Genomic DNA, 15,479 nt, shown 5'->3' with positions numbered 1-15,479 from the left:
GGCATTCATCATTGCTGCATAAATAAAACTTCCCCCAGGCTTATTGTGATGGTTTGAGCAGGGAGCCTATGACAAACCCACTGCTCAATCATGCTTTCACTCCTCATTTCAGTTTGTTCTGTTTCCCTCTGAGCTTTTCTGCATAAGCTTTGAATCATATTTAGAAAAATTAAAAAATATACACAACTTTACTGTAGAAATAAAAACAACACAATATCATTTATATGCAGCACTGAGAGCCACAGTGTTGTGGTTATCAGACGTCTGCAGTCAGCCAAAATTTCAACAACTTTTTCTGACCCCATTCTGGTTTCCCTTTTAAGGGATGTATCCTTCATGCTTAGTTTATGTTTATATTTGGAAAAGCTTCCTGTGCTGCCTTTGTAACAGGACATAGCTCCATTCTCCACTTGAAAAAAACAGTTTTTAAGTATCTCCTCCACTACGTTCTGGTTTTATCTTTTTTCTTCCTTTCAATGTTAAACTTGCTTTGTTGCATTTCTTCTGTCACTGCTGCTCCTTTTCAAGACGCTTCTCTGTAGAATAAAATGGATAAGCTTTAATGCGACTTGAAAGAATAATCTGGGGTTTTCATAACATAATATCTCAAAAATCTTGGCATGCCAAAAGGTCTTTCCATTGTTGTCCATCACTAAGAGATGGCAAAATGTGATGTGATATCACTGGTCTCCTCAACGATTGCACCTAAAGGCAGATGGATGTGGAAAATTTCAAATTATGGACTCTACTCAACACTGTATGATTCATGACAGAAACACAATAATATCACACTGACAGTGGCTGCAGCAGACCATCCCGTGTGACGTACAGTGTTTTATTTGGGGTTCAAAAGCAATGATCTTTCCATGATAAATCTGTTGGATTTGGAACCACAAAAAATAGCTAGTTAGCTTTGCATAAAAACGACTTAATTAGCAGCTTAAAGGATCTAATTTTATTTGTTCTATCCTTAAATTAAATGTTTCTCATTCAAATATCATACAGTTATTTACATGTTAAAAAACATAGACTGTAAGAAATTATGGAAGAGCTGCTGTGACATCACTCTTGAGATTGACGCTTTGAGTTCAGCATTTGTCAGATGTCATTTAATATATTTTTAGGCAGAAAAAATATAGAATCCCTTTTGCATAGACTTTACATTTATATAATGTAAAAAAGTTATATTTATATATTTCTGCTGTAAATAGTCAGTAAGAACCAAAGCCAGGAAACTGGCACCCTCTCACAGTCTGCTCTGGGTGGTCACTTCCAGTGGTCTGACCAGGCCCCTTTCAACATTCTCCATCAGCTCAATTTATAATTCTAACAGCATTTGATTGGACCTAAAAGTAGTATACCATGTTCGGAATAAGTAATAAACATTGGTTAACTGATTACAAATAGCCCAAGATCTACCATTTAAAAACATTTAAACATCAAATTTGAATTCATAGGGACCTTAAAGGAATAGTTTGGCATTTTGAGAGAGACAGTTATTCTCATTGCAACTCATAGTTTGATGTTTCTTGTGTCCGTACCTTAAACTGTATGAATGCACACAGTCATTGTGACATTACCATTTAAAAAAAAAAAATCCTTTAACCTTTACCTATACAGGTAATCTCATTGAAACACGACTACTCGTTCTCAACGGTGACCTTTTTCAAACATACAGTTTAACAAATTGGTTCCAAACAAACATATTCATCAATACACTGCATACAACATTTAAATAAAAAGCACAAACCAAAAAACACAAAACAGTACTAAAAAAATGATGCTTTTTTTAAGGATGCCCTTAAAATAAATTTTAAATTCCATGGTTTGAGAAATGCCTTTTTAAAGATTCAAGTTTGGTAAAAGACAAGTGATCATATTTTGGTGGTTGTGGTGCTGGTGGTGGTGGTGGTGGTGGTGGGGGGGGGGGGGGGGGGGGGGCACAAAGAGAATAACACTTTATTTTGTTTATTGGACATAAATCTTATCTTTTGAGACTTAATTTCTACTTAATTGTGAAATTCTTTTCAGAAGGACCAAAAGCATACTAACAAGAAGGAGCAAATTGAACTTGTGACATCATAATTGCTGGAGAAACAAATGTACCTGCTTTGCTTTTCATTGGAGAATTTGTCACTTTTGAATGAGACTCTATTTTTAGAGTTGTCAGTGGTTTTGCATTCAAAAGCATTTTCACACGTTGGATTCATATGCCATCCATCTTTTTTTTTTACAGTCTATAGTCCATACCATATGTGTCAAGTTACAGCAAAACAAATAAGCATATTTCCCACTATGTCAGACTAATCTCTTGAGCAAATTAATGTGAGAAACATAAATAACAAGCATGGGGATAATTGTAGATTCTCTACTTATTGACCCATGCTATTTAATCAAAGTACACAAAAACATCTCTGTTTCTCCTTACCTTCACACCCAGTAAATATATTTCACGGCTAGCTGTGGAATCTCATTCTGCAGAGAAGGTGAAGGTGATGGGGTACATCAGTTCACATACAGCACTTGTACATGTTATCTCATCCCCCAGTGATTCCTTGCTGCTGATAGGTGCCTTGACACCAGTCTGACTAAATGCATTTGGAGCGATGCCCGGCCGGCTCAGCTTTCAGATAGCAGCGATAAGGATAAATATTTCATATTTTCTAGGACTGTGTGCTGTGAATGTGCCATTTTTTTTTCTTTTTGCCAAAAGAAAAAAGTCAGACAGAGCGGGGAAATCAAAGTTCAGGGAAATAAGTGAATGACAGATTGAGGCAGGAAGAGTGAAGGGAAAATTTATTCTATAAACAGAGGTAAAAGTGAATGACAAAGCTGAATGAAAAACACATGAATCAGATTGCTGTATGTGACACATGTGACTTTATAGGACCTGCTAGTGAAAAAAGAAATATAGCAGAGCACATTTTATATTACCCAGAGTTTGTTATACACTAAGTCACAGCGTCATTGTGTTTTTATATTATATGGGAGACAGCTGAACACCAGACACTAAACACACCACTAGATATTGACTGGCTTAATGTAAAATAACGTGCTGTAATGCCAAAACCGAAATGATAAGAATCCTGTTATTAGACTCTTGGGGATAAGCACTTAGAGTGGATAATTGGTTGGGTAAGTATTCTCCTTATTCTTTAATAATAATTTCTTATTCTGCAACCATAAAAAGGAAATCACACATATTCTCAAGTGTGTCTATTTCTGGTCAGACAGACATCTGAATACATTTATTAACATCTTCAGTGGGAAAATGTACAGCAAACAAGAATGAGATGTTCAGATGTGAGCCTTGGACTCTTTTAGAGAGATAATTCACTCAGTTTAATCATGTCAACAATCACTCATCATCATTGCACATTAAATACTAAAACCAACCATCGAACACACTGGAAAGATATAAAAAAAAAACGTTATTTTCTGATTTGTTGGATTATGTTTCCCTCTAGCTTTTCAATGAAAGAGACTTACAATCCCTTTCAGCACAGAAACTTAACAACCCAATATATTGGGCTCTCCATAAGAGAACACTTTAAGATCCTCTCCTTGTTAACATGCCCATGTGGTGTTTCTATATGCTGGGAGACATGAATGAAACAAGAAATCAATGCCATGGCCAAGTTTTCCAACTTGGATCTGCACCAACAAGGGTGTCATAAACAAGGATTCAGACAGCAAGAGTTTCACACAAACATAAGGAACCAGCACTGCCAACTTGTAGGTCCAGACTTGTCAGAGATAATGATCAGAAACAAGCTTAACTACAATTCCTCAAATATTGTATAAAAATAAGCACCCAAACTCTTATAATGCTACGTGCATTATACAACATTTACAACATTTCCACCACTTTATCAAGTCAGTTTATACGTAGAAATGGCCATGCTGTTTTTTAACATTTCATTCTACTGGATTAGACCTTTAATGGGGATGTTTGATTTAATCATTCTCAACCACTTCGGGTAAGTCAAATCTGCTGATAGATATTACATGCATGCACATCTTCCACAATGAATGCCTTGCTAAAAAGAGAAGGGGCTTCTGTCCAATTACATTTAGAAGGAATTTTAATATTATACAGGAAATGTTAAGTGTATAGTAGCAGCTTATTGTAGTAACTTGTAGTAACAACACCTAATTTTCATATGTGTGGGTTTGGTCATCTTTTCTGATGGATGAAATCTTTACTGTATCAATCAAAAAAGACTAATCAATTCAACTTTCCTGGAATATGCATATATAATTATGACAATTAAACAAGACAAATGATACAGCAGGAGAGGCAAGCAGGTTGGTCTGACTTACACAGTTTTGTGCATTACACAGCTTTCCAATATTTCTGTACTATTTTCTATACCCAACTAATACAATTCAAGGTCGCTGGAGCCATTGGGCAAGAGACAATGTACACCCTTGACAGGTTGCCAGTCCATCAGAGGGACACACAGAGACAAACAACCATGCACTCTTAATTCAGACAATTACCTAAGATGCATTGTTTTGGATGGTCCAGCAGGGATTCGAACCAGGACCGCTCTTGGCTACTAACCACCACACCGCAGTGCAGCCGCATATTTTAGTATACGTTTTGGATTAATACAACAATGAATGTGTTCCAAAATGTGATGATCAGTTTCTCTCAAGTGTTTTTTTCGCCTGTTCCCTACTTTATATATCCAGCCGCTTGACAAACAGTGCATTCTCCTTCCAAAATCCCAAAAAAGTTTGAAAAAAGTTTAAACATTCATTTAAACCTTCATTTGAGAAAACTGTATCTGACATTATCATTGTAGTCATGTAGTCATTGAATGACTAGTTATACATATTGGAGTTACATATTCAAATTAGAGAATAAATGTAATTCTAATCAATTATGCTTAATGTGAATTTTTTTTTACCTAATTAGAGTCACTAATCAAAGTGTTGACCTTTTTGATAATATTCTATAAAGGCTGCAAGGCCTGCAGAAGTAGCTTTATTTGGAATATTTCCAGACAACAGGGATGGGATCATTTAGATATAACTGCCTCTACATTTTGACAGGATTGTGAAATTGTATGTGCTATAATTTTGAGCTTTGTTTTTTGATTGGCTCACTTGTTTCCCAATGTACAATCAAATTCACTGCTTTCTCTGTTCACTGCTTTAAGCGACCCTGGTTTGACATGCCTGTATAAGCTGGCCTTGTAGAGGATGGTGGCTGTATTGTCAGACGAGAGCATCTTCAAAAAATATCTTCCAACCAAAATCAGAAAATGGCACTAATATTACTGTACATCGTAAAAATTGTGTTCCAGTGATGGAAATGTTGTTAGCCTCAAAATGTTTAACATGAGGAAACATTTCCAGATTTATTTTGTTGTATCACTACGGGCTTTGTAAACTATGCAGACCGAAGTGCAGACCGAGCAGTCCCCTGCTTCCGAGCAGTAAACACCGTAACAGGTGCAGCTATTGGCAGGTGGCTTAACGCATTGATATGAAGGGAGGCAAAAATAGCGCCAAGCGATTGTGAGGTCTGACTTTTTCTGGAGAACGATTTTGTGATGCAAATGTATTACTCTTTTGAACGAATATTGTTTTGAGAAGCAAGACGCTTTATTTTTGTGACCCCAGCCAACTAGCCGGACTACCTTCGTCAACGCCAAAACGAGGCTGGAACTCGGCTCACAGGACGCAGCAGGGGGTAAGTCAATGTTCATAAATGATATTGCTAATATGGGATGTCATACAGCTTCATGTTAAAAGAGGCAAACTATCCCTTTAACCAGTTTCATTTGCTTGAAAAAGTAATAAGAACAAATTAGTTACTTTATTTTGAAAAATTTGAAGAGATTGCTTGAGTTACAATTAGTAAATAGTCATCTGTAACCTATAACATTTCAAATGTAGGAGCGTGACAATTTTCTAAAGCCACAGCTCTTTTCAGGCTTTGATTTTTGACCTTGAATAAAAAATGAAAACCCTTATTTTGATTTCCACTTCCCTCTACACGTGAGGGATCTTTAAACATACAGCATTCACTAGACTGTCCTTTTTCAATTATCAAATGGCTAATTAGCATAAGCTACACTGAGTACATTGTTTGACTAATATATAGTCACATATGCACCTTAAGCTGCTGCTTCTTTTTGTGTCAGAGTTTCTGTCTCAGTTTCACAATCTTTAAGCTCTTATTCAAAAGTGACCTTCCCGACACAAGGGATAACATTGTCAAACTGAAGTGTCCAGAATGTTAGAGCAGCGCAGAGGATCATCTGCTGCACCCAGGGAGCGGTGAAGAAAAAAGCTCCTTCTTATTTCAATATTTATAGAGAGACAGATTTTGAATGAGGCACAGAGTCACATCTTGAAGGGAAAAAATGTTGAACATTCAATAAAGTAGTGTTAACTAATCACTTTAAGTTTTACAGTTTACTAGAAAGCTGTGTGAGGCATCCAAAAGTCTATCAGATGCAGAAAAATAGCTGCCAATTCCAGCTCATTCTGGCCTCTCTTACCCAAATACAAATAAGCTGGAATTGTTCATTTGTCCAGTAAGAATATATTACTGGTTGTCGTACAGAATACAGATGCATTGTTACAATAATTTTTAGCTGCTGTTTTTGTTGTAGTTTGCTTTTTTCTTGAAGGTGCCAGGATCATTTTTACTCACCTAATAAACAATCAGCTTATGATAATGATGGTACACATTTGGTATGGCTCTTACAGTATGGTCAGCTCCATTTGTAGAGTCAATGGAAATGAAAATGTTCAAAATAATTGTACATAAGTTGTACAATTAGAATAATTGTACATCTCTAAAGTACAGTAAAACAAGGCAAATTAAGATGGAGAAACAAAATCAGAGTCTGACCTCTGGCATCAAAGAACTCCTCATCAGAGCTGTCAACGGATTCTTGTGCGATATTCTGCAGACACCAATGTGAGGCGCTGGGTTTTCGTCCTGAACCTGTGGATTGAGAGAAAAAAGACAAAAAAATCTGCTTTAAGACTAAGAATGACAAGTAAAGTCATGCCGTTAATCGTACAGGATAGACAGATCGTGCATTTTTATATAAATAGATTTTTTTTTCCTTTCTTTTTATCTTTGGCGGCTGTTGACAGCTCAAAAGGTTCAGAGTAAGAAGTAAGTGTGAGAGCCCCAGGTGGAGATGGATGGTTTTTCAAGTGTCACAGCAGGTGAAAAGATCCAAATGGACTTTCCTTTGAGTCGTGTCATAACACTCTAGTATCTAAACAAGGGGTTTTTATGATCTTCTGATAAAAGAGCAGGAATCAAAAAGGATTCTGAGTGCTTTTCATTGTTGACAATATTCACTGTCAAGCACCCAGTTTGAAAATGACTGCAAATACCCCAAAACTTCAAAGAATTTCTCAATAATTGGCTGAAACACAGTTGGTTTAAACACAGAAATAGTTGTAATCCAGTTGATATAAATAACACAACAAGGTGATTATATTGTAGTCACAAAAAATGAATCACAACTTGCAGGCTCTTGTTTTAGGTAACAGCAAAACAGTGCAAAGATTCTATATTTTGTCTTCCTCTTCATCCCAGCAAAGCTGAAAACAATCACGTTTCCCTTGTGACCCAAAGTCAAATCGTCAGTCTTCATTTTCCCATCACGCACATGTCTATTACATCCTCTCCAACATAACAAGCAAGACTATATGAGACAGGGGAACCTTGTCACATGTAAAAAGAATGAGAATTTCATGGTTGGAATATTTGGTTAATCGCTTTGTATTGTAAAAAAAAAACATAAATTATTTTCCTGCTCACAGGTAGTGCTACACATTGGAAAATATTGTCATTGGAAATGTAATTGATTTCATTGTAATATGTACTGTAACATGAAATTTCAGAAAAATGCGTAGGAAATTAAATTAAAAAAGAAGTAATTAATCTTTTAAAAACACACTCAATAATAAAGCAGGTAAGTGCTGTGGCTACTCTTCTAAAGTGATTTTTCAAGAAGGAAATTAGGTACTTTGGTACAATGAATGTATAAAAAAAAATGTTAAATCCCCACAAAAGCCCATTATCTGTCATGTAATGTTAGATTTCTTTGCTATATGCTATTTGCTTCATTCATTATACAGGACTAAATGGGACGGATTGAAATGATCAAAATAGATGATCTGCAGTTAACTTACCTTGTGTTTGGTTAGCATCACATTTTATTTTGCTGAAATATCTACATACAACTAACACTGTGTCTAAGTCAGACCAATTCTTTCTCTTTTTTTCCCCCATTGTACATGCTTTTTGCTGCGTGCACTCAGAGCCTGCATTTCCTTCCCTAACAACAACTGTTTAGTTAATATGATGAAACGCTATTTGTGTGTTAAAGACAGGTCACCAAATCTGGACGAATCATGCTATAGAGATAATTTGCACTTGTAGATTAGTCATGGAAAATAAGAGCTATTTTATTTTAGTAATACGCACAAAAAGGGTGATGTCTAAGTAAAAACATTTTACGTATATTGCCTTAAACAAGAAAGTCCAAGCAGGTATGATTTCTTATATATATATTACTGAGAATCTTTCTCCTCAATTAAAGGCATATGTCAATAAAATATGATTTACTCTGAGCTGAGATATTGACATGCAAAGACATGCATATGAGAATAAAATTAGACTCTAAATTATTTGCAGTGTGCACAGTTGCCTGTCTCTCTGTGTTAGCCCTGAGATGGACTGGCAAACTATGCAACATGTACTCTGCCTCTGACTCTTGTCAGCTGGGTTTCCCTTCAGCCCTCAGAGATAAATCTGTAGGTTAAAGCCAGTATAGCTGATTGATTTATGGCAGGATGGATATAACTCAGGTTGTGCAACACAAGTGCTTGCCTATTTCGGCAGGCTTTGCTGCTGGTTATGATCTAAAGTGCGTCATTTGTAGACACAGGGCCCTGGGCACACCTGGCGGGCCGAGCACATCTGATACACCAACACTGTTTTTTCTCCTTGACCATTTGAGCATTTGAGAGTTCCATCCTGAGGAGATATATGAATGGAGACAGACATCCATGTGCATGGCAATGTTAAGAGCTCCCATGGGCACAAACAGCACATGCTGCAGAGAATAGGGGCTGACGGGGTGTCCTACAACCAACAAACAGAAAGGAACTATGACAAGAAAAAACACAGCTGCTGCCCTAAAAAACAGCCAAGCGGCTATATCAGTTCTGTCAGAACCACTCTCGTCAAAACGAGACGAGAAACAGAGATAAATTTCAGAAGCTTATTCTGAATGCATACAATTGTGTTTGGCGGTATGGCTCTGTTCGGAGGAAGTTCCCGACTTTTCCATGAGCTCCATGGAAGCCAAGACAGGGAACAGCAGCATCCTCAGGTGGAGTGCCTTCCATTTGTTGTAAAGGCAACAACCCCCCAAACAGACCATACCGGAACGCAGACCAGCCAATTGGATTAGTTGGAACCAGGGTGTCCTACCCCCCCACGAAATATTAGCTACCAAACGTGTGTCACCATAATGATTAGTAGTAGTAGTATTACAAAAATAATTATTAAACCGCGACTAAGCTTGACGTTAAAAGGTGGAACTGCCGTAGGCCTACATTACCACAGACTGAAATGTGATGCGAGTATTTAATTGGGGCAAGCATTGACTCAACCACTTAGGTACACCATAAAATATATAGTCGTTCTCCACAGCTCTTTGCGGCAGGGCAAAGCAGAGCAAGATCCGAGCAAAGCAGAGCAAGATTCAAGCAAAGCAGAGCAAGATCCAATCCAAGAACAGCAAAACGATCCAAGCAAAGCAGAGCAAGATCCAAGCAAAGCAGAACAGGATCCAAGCAAGCAGAGCAAGATCCAAGCAAAGCAGAGCAACATCCAAGCGAAGCAGAGCAAACATCCAAGCAAAGCAACATCCAAGCCGAGCAACATCCAAGCAGAGCAGAGAAACATTCAAGCAGAGCAACATCCAAGCAAAGCAGAGCAACATCCAAGCAAAGCAGAGCAACTTCCAAGCAAAGCAGAGCAACATCCAAGCAAAGCAGAGCAACATCCAAGCAAAGCAGAACAGGATCCAAGCAAAGCAGAGCAAGATCCAAGCAAAGCGGAACAGGATCCAAGTAAAGCAGCACAAGATCTAAGCAGAGCAGGATCCAACAGAACAGACCCTAGAACAGCAGAACGAGATCCAAGCAAAGCAGCAGTGTTTATCTACGCAGATCAGCTCTTCATTCAGGGCCTATCAAAACGATGAGCCGAATTAATACAAGCAGAACATACCTGAGCAATAATAATCGCAGTGGATCTACATGATGAGATTAATTCGATTATAGCTATAGTTGGGTTATGCTCCCTATTTGAGCAAGGGCAATAACCTTCCCCGGACACACGGCGGCGAATGAACCGAACCACGGGCACAAGCACTCCACACCCCGGCACGACAGGTGGCGCCGCACCCATCAGGCTGTAATGCAGACATACCAATCAGCAGCGTGTTGCAACTGTTGGGGAGGTGAGGCGCGCGCTCCACCTTAGAAGCATCACCGCGAGGACCCAAACAGACCAATTAGGAGGATGGCTTGTAATCCAAATGCGCCGGCATAAGACCCGCGCCACACAGCTACGGTCACGCAAAATCATGTAAAATCGGTGTAAAATAGCCGTGTGTCTAACCGCGGCAGCCCTGCCACATACAGGAGCCCGCTGCGGCCTACCTCGACTCTGCCCGCGGCGCGCTGTGGACAGCCCGCCCGGTGTCGCGTCTTGGCTCGCTGGACTTGGGAAGGTTCGGTGTCCTCCACGGCGTCCATCTCAGCCGAATCTTCCGAGTCCTCCGGCAGACTCTCCGACTCCGCCGGCAGCGGGGATCCATGCCGGACGACAGGGTAAGCAGCAGCAGCAATAATAATACTAGCATCGGCGCGTATGCTGATCGGAGCTACGTCTTGCAAGCAGAAAGCAAAAAGAGCAGTGACAGCAACCAAGTTTAAATGAAGCGCCCCAAATGCCAGCATCCAATTGCGAGCAGCAGCTGATTACCCATAAGCGCAGTTGGTTCGTGGACAGCCATAAGGGTTGGGTCGGCGTCCGCCAATAGACAAAGGGCGCGTTGACTACGTGGCCTGCCAGAACTAACGCGGTGCTCCATTTGTGGGATTTGATTTGTTGAATGCAGTTGATACATTGTCAGTCACCCCCAAGAGTTCTTAAAGTACTGTTCTTACTGCTGGCACAGATACCGATCCAATGCATTGTCTGTGCATGAGGTGTTACTGCACTCAGTAGCTTTGCGTGCACTCTGAAGGCCTTGTAAGGTTTAGCTAATCTAACCAATTGTTTGGGTGGGTAAATCTTCACGCTGGTGTGCCTATCACCAAGTGATGTGTTCCCCACTGGGTTATGGACATTATTTCTGTAGCTCCCTGCAGGGCATTTACTGCACACTGTGTCCCAACAGATACTGAGTTGAGTGTTTGAAAGATCTACAGATTATGATGCAAAGCGCAGCAGTAAAAATCTGACCGTCATGCTAGTGCCTGGGAGCCAAGAAGATTGTCAGGTAGTGGTCAGTTATCTTTATGACAAGATATCCCCCATCTTCACAACACTAGCCTGTAACCGGATGTTTGCATTTTGATTCATGTTGCTGAGAACAGCATGAAAGAGAGTTATCTTTTAAGTATAAGCAGCAATTAACTATTTATGAGAATAAGTAGATGACTGGAAATCTGTATTTTACCCACAGTGTTTAAAAATCTAAATCTAATCTATTTAGACTTGCAGACTTGAGGCATACCAGTACATATTTGTTTTAACTTACATGTAATTATACATAATTATATGTCAAGACTAACAATGTCATCTAAATATTATATTCCAACACATCTATATTGCAACAGCAAATGTATTTTAAATACATATCATATATATATACAGTATACATACACATATATTTCCCTTTTTTCCACAAGTTGGCACACTTTTCTGAGGTCTAAAAGAAATGTTTATGACATTTTTTGGTCAAAATACCACAAATCTCCTCCCTAAATTGTGCCTCTGTGGGCCTTGTTCACTTGAATAACATTCAAAGAATAATGCAACCTCTAGTGATCGTGACAACAACAGCCTAAAAAGGATGAAAATGCCATCCCTGACAGTATGGGTGCATTGTGTTTCTGATGCTATCCAAGTGATTTTCATTTCTAAAGCCAACCAGAAAGTGAAAACATTTCATTCCAACTTGTTGCATTTACATTTAACCATATACAACCAGCAAAATGGCATCCATGAAGTGTTGTTAAAAAGTATGTATTTTAGCCCAGACCATGATCATTTTCTAAGTAATTATTTTTGCCTTAATCCAATCAGCACATAACAAAAGTGAATTAGTAAAATGTTGTTGACAGCACGTATGTTGGTCTCACAACACGAAAGGGCCATCGATGAAAGCACAGCCCTTAACTGCTCCTCCATCCACCCACCTCGTTCCTCCTTATGAGGACTTTGAGGCTTCTTGAACAAAAGACTTAAGAATAACTTCTGCTCTTATGTGGAAACGCTCATGTGAGTTGTATTTCCCCGTGTGCTGCTTGTAGGGGTTGATACACAGGATGCTGTTATGAGTTGTATTGAGGAGTATGAACAAAAAAACCTATATGACTGTTACAGTTGTAGGACTTTCAGCTGTTTTTAAAGCATACACTAAATAGTCTGAGAGGGCAATGACAGCCATCAGGGAGAGCCTCCAAAACATCAGTATAAGCCTCTCACATCAGATAGTGGGTCAACAAATTTCCCCACAAGTAATTATGGTGTCATTAGCTGGATTCATCATTTCTTAAAAGCCTGTTTTTCTATTGTTATTTGTTGATGCAGCAGGTAGCACAGTTTCACACAGTGTTAGGCATGCAGTGTTAGATTAATCCATTTTTGATTTGATTTGTAGTTTCATTTGTAGCTTGTTAATTAGTTCATTACAGCACCCTCAAAAGATTCTGATAATTGATAAGTAAGCGTATCAATTGTTTTCAAGTTTCATGGGCTTTATTTTATTTTTGTGTAGAACATACATAATGCACCCCAAGTGTTTTGATGAGAAAGGGAGACAATAATTTATCCCTATCAATATCCCAGTAAATTACGAAGGCATCTTGCAAGGTAACAATATTGTTAGCTGATAACTTCCCTCTCCTCCCTCTTGCCCAAATATGGGCACTTCTTGGTCCAAAAAACCTGAGATGGTGACAGCAAAATGCAAAACTTCAAGCTTGAAACAAATAATTAAGTAACATCAAAGTGACTAAGTTGTCCTTTTACTTTATGTAACATTTGTGTAACATAAAAATTTTTTTCCAACCAAAATTCCCAAACATGTGGGACGAGATCCCTTTTTTCTGTATTGACCGCACTTGGTTGTATCGGGAAACGCATCATATTGATTCATCTTATTGATTCATCTTATTGAAACAATCATCTATCCTTCCCTGTAATGAAAAAGACTTTTGTTTCCTAAAACTTAAAACAACAAATGTAATTCTGGCTGCAAACCTGGATTATTGATGTAAGAATAGAGTAGGACTTTGTTCATCTGCCTCAATCACTACCTGCCAACTCCACTGCTAATGAATGTATTGCTTTAAAACAATGTTCAATGCTTAGGTACAAAAAGGTGTCATGGAAATGTTAACAGAGGATTAACAAAATATAATGAGGTGGGACACCGATCTTCTGCTCACAAACTACATATCACGGTCGTCCAGGCCTTAATTAGACATCTACAATTCTGTTTCTGTGTTCAAACAAAATCGCAGACCAAAAACCGCAGTTCGTCTATTTCTCGGATAAGAATTGCTTTTGTCACCAAAATCAAAGGATGCAAAACCAAAACAGCTTGTCTTTTGAAACTGAGTGAGGAACTTATGGTAACTAACATGAGAGGGGGAGAAGCCCGGCTCTTCTGTGAACTGTGCTGAAAGGAAACCTGTGTCCAAGTATCTAAAAAGCTTTACTTCAGAGCAGGAACACAGCAGCACAAGGCTGCTTGTGATTCATCTCATCCCTCTTTCATCTCTTTCTTTCCATTATCCACAAGCAGCAGCGTTTACATAGAGGCCCAGTTGAAACGAGGCGCTCAGCATTTATTTCTGAGATAGCTCCATTGCAGTCACACAAGCCTACATATGTTCCATACACACAGGTATGACTCTAGCTTTGTTAAATGCATGGCAACTGGCTGAACATGTAAACAGGAGAATCACAGGCTTAGTCGAACAGCTTATATCAAGATATTTTTGGGTGTTTTTTGCAATCCACTTCAAAGACCTTTAAGGCTGCTCTAATCAATATTTTTCGGCTGCATGAGATACCTAATGTCATGAAACCCTAATAAACCCTACGGTATGTAATTTAGTAAGTACGAAACAGCAGACAGACACATTTAGCGATTAGCTGAGCAGCATTTAGCAACTAATGAGCCACAGGGCCGTTATAGGGCTGAAAGATGAATTAATTCCACGTTTCCATTCATCAGGTTATGAGAAAAATAACTAGGGTAACCTTGCTTTGACTTTGAAAGTTGAATACTTCACAAGCAAATACCTCCAAATACTGCAGTGTGGTGCTCCTGTTTTTGTATGTTGTAAACACCTAAAATGAGATATGGCGGTGTGGAGGTTTCAGTTGCTTAAAAGCAACAAGTTAGATCATAAAAGTACTTGTACTTTTGTACTTGTTGCACTAAAGAGAGCGAGGTGTAACCGGAGTCAAATTCCTCGTGTGTGTCCACATACCTGGCAATAAAAAACGATTCTGATTCTGATTATTAATATAGCTAATGACTTTTGCTGTTATTTGTGTTATTGTGTGAGGACTTATCCAGTGAGTGAGTGATTTGTGTAATCTAATATACTGCAAGCTAACAACACGTTGTTCTGATTATTGTTTGTTTTGTAGTTCCCTTTTAGCAAAAGATAAAAAAAAAATCATAAGCCTTAAATATTAGACTAAATATGAAACTAGTTGAAGAAAAGCAAACTCCCTCGTCCCCCGGCAACATGAGTGTGCTTGGCAGAAATTTAAGTAGCTTCTCGGCCTAGTGTTTACGCTCTAAGCAGCTCAATAAAGAAGTTCACCTAAGCCTGTTGCAAAATTAAACCTACTGAGCAGCATCTTTCATGTTCCCGTTGACTCTCTGCCAACAGAGGCTATCTGCTTTGCTTTAAGCGGTTTTATCTGGCACTGCAAATGATGTTCAGCTACTTTAGGTTAGTTGTGTAAGAGAGAAGCAGAAGTTATTGACTTGGTAAATTAACCAGTAAACTGCTGGAAAAAAATTCTAAATAATATATCATAAACTCAGACTACGAGTATTTAGGAAAACTATGCCAAGAATGACTAAGAAGTTAAGCAAGGCTGAAACAAACAAAAACAGATCAAATCTAATCCATATTCAGCTCTGCTTCTGTATAAGTAA

The 15,479-nt window shown here is 38.6% G+C and overlaps 1 protein-coding gene across 4 annotated transcripts in view; it reads right to left on the bottom strand.

Annotated features, from left to right (window-relative positions):
* pitpnm3 (PITPNM family member 3) overlaps positions 1-15,479 on the bottom strand; it is a 104,515-nt gene that overhangs the window by 77,074 nt on the left and 11,962 nt on the right. For all 4 annotated transcript variants that reach the window (XM_075473171.1, XM_075473172.1, XM_075473174.1 and 1 more), the window contains exon 2: positions 6,875-6,970. In XM_075473171.1, the coding sequence (XP_075329286.1) occupies positions 6,875-6,970 (96 nt within the window). The remainder of the gene's footprint in view (positions 1-6,874; positions 6,971-15,479) is intronic.

This window comes from Odontesthes bonariensis, chromosome 9, assembly GCF_027942865.1.
Source record: "Odontesthes bonariensis isolate fOdoBon6 chromosome 9, fOdoBon6.hap1, whole genome shotgun sequence".
Taxonomy (NCBI): domain Eukaryota; kingdom Metazoa; phylum Chordata; class Actinopteri; order Atheriniformes; family Atherinopsidae; genus Odontesthes; species Odontesthes bonariensis.
This window is presented reverse-complemented; position numbering and strand designations above follow the sequence as displayed.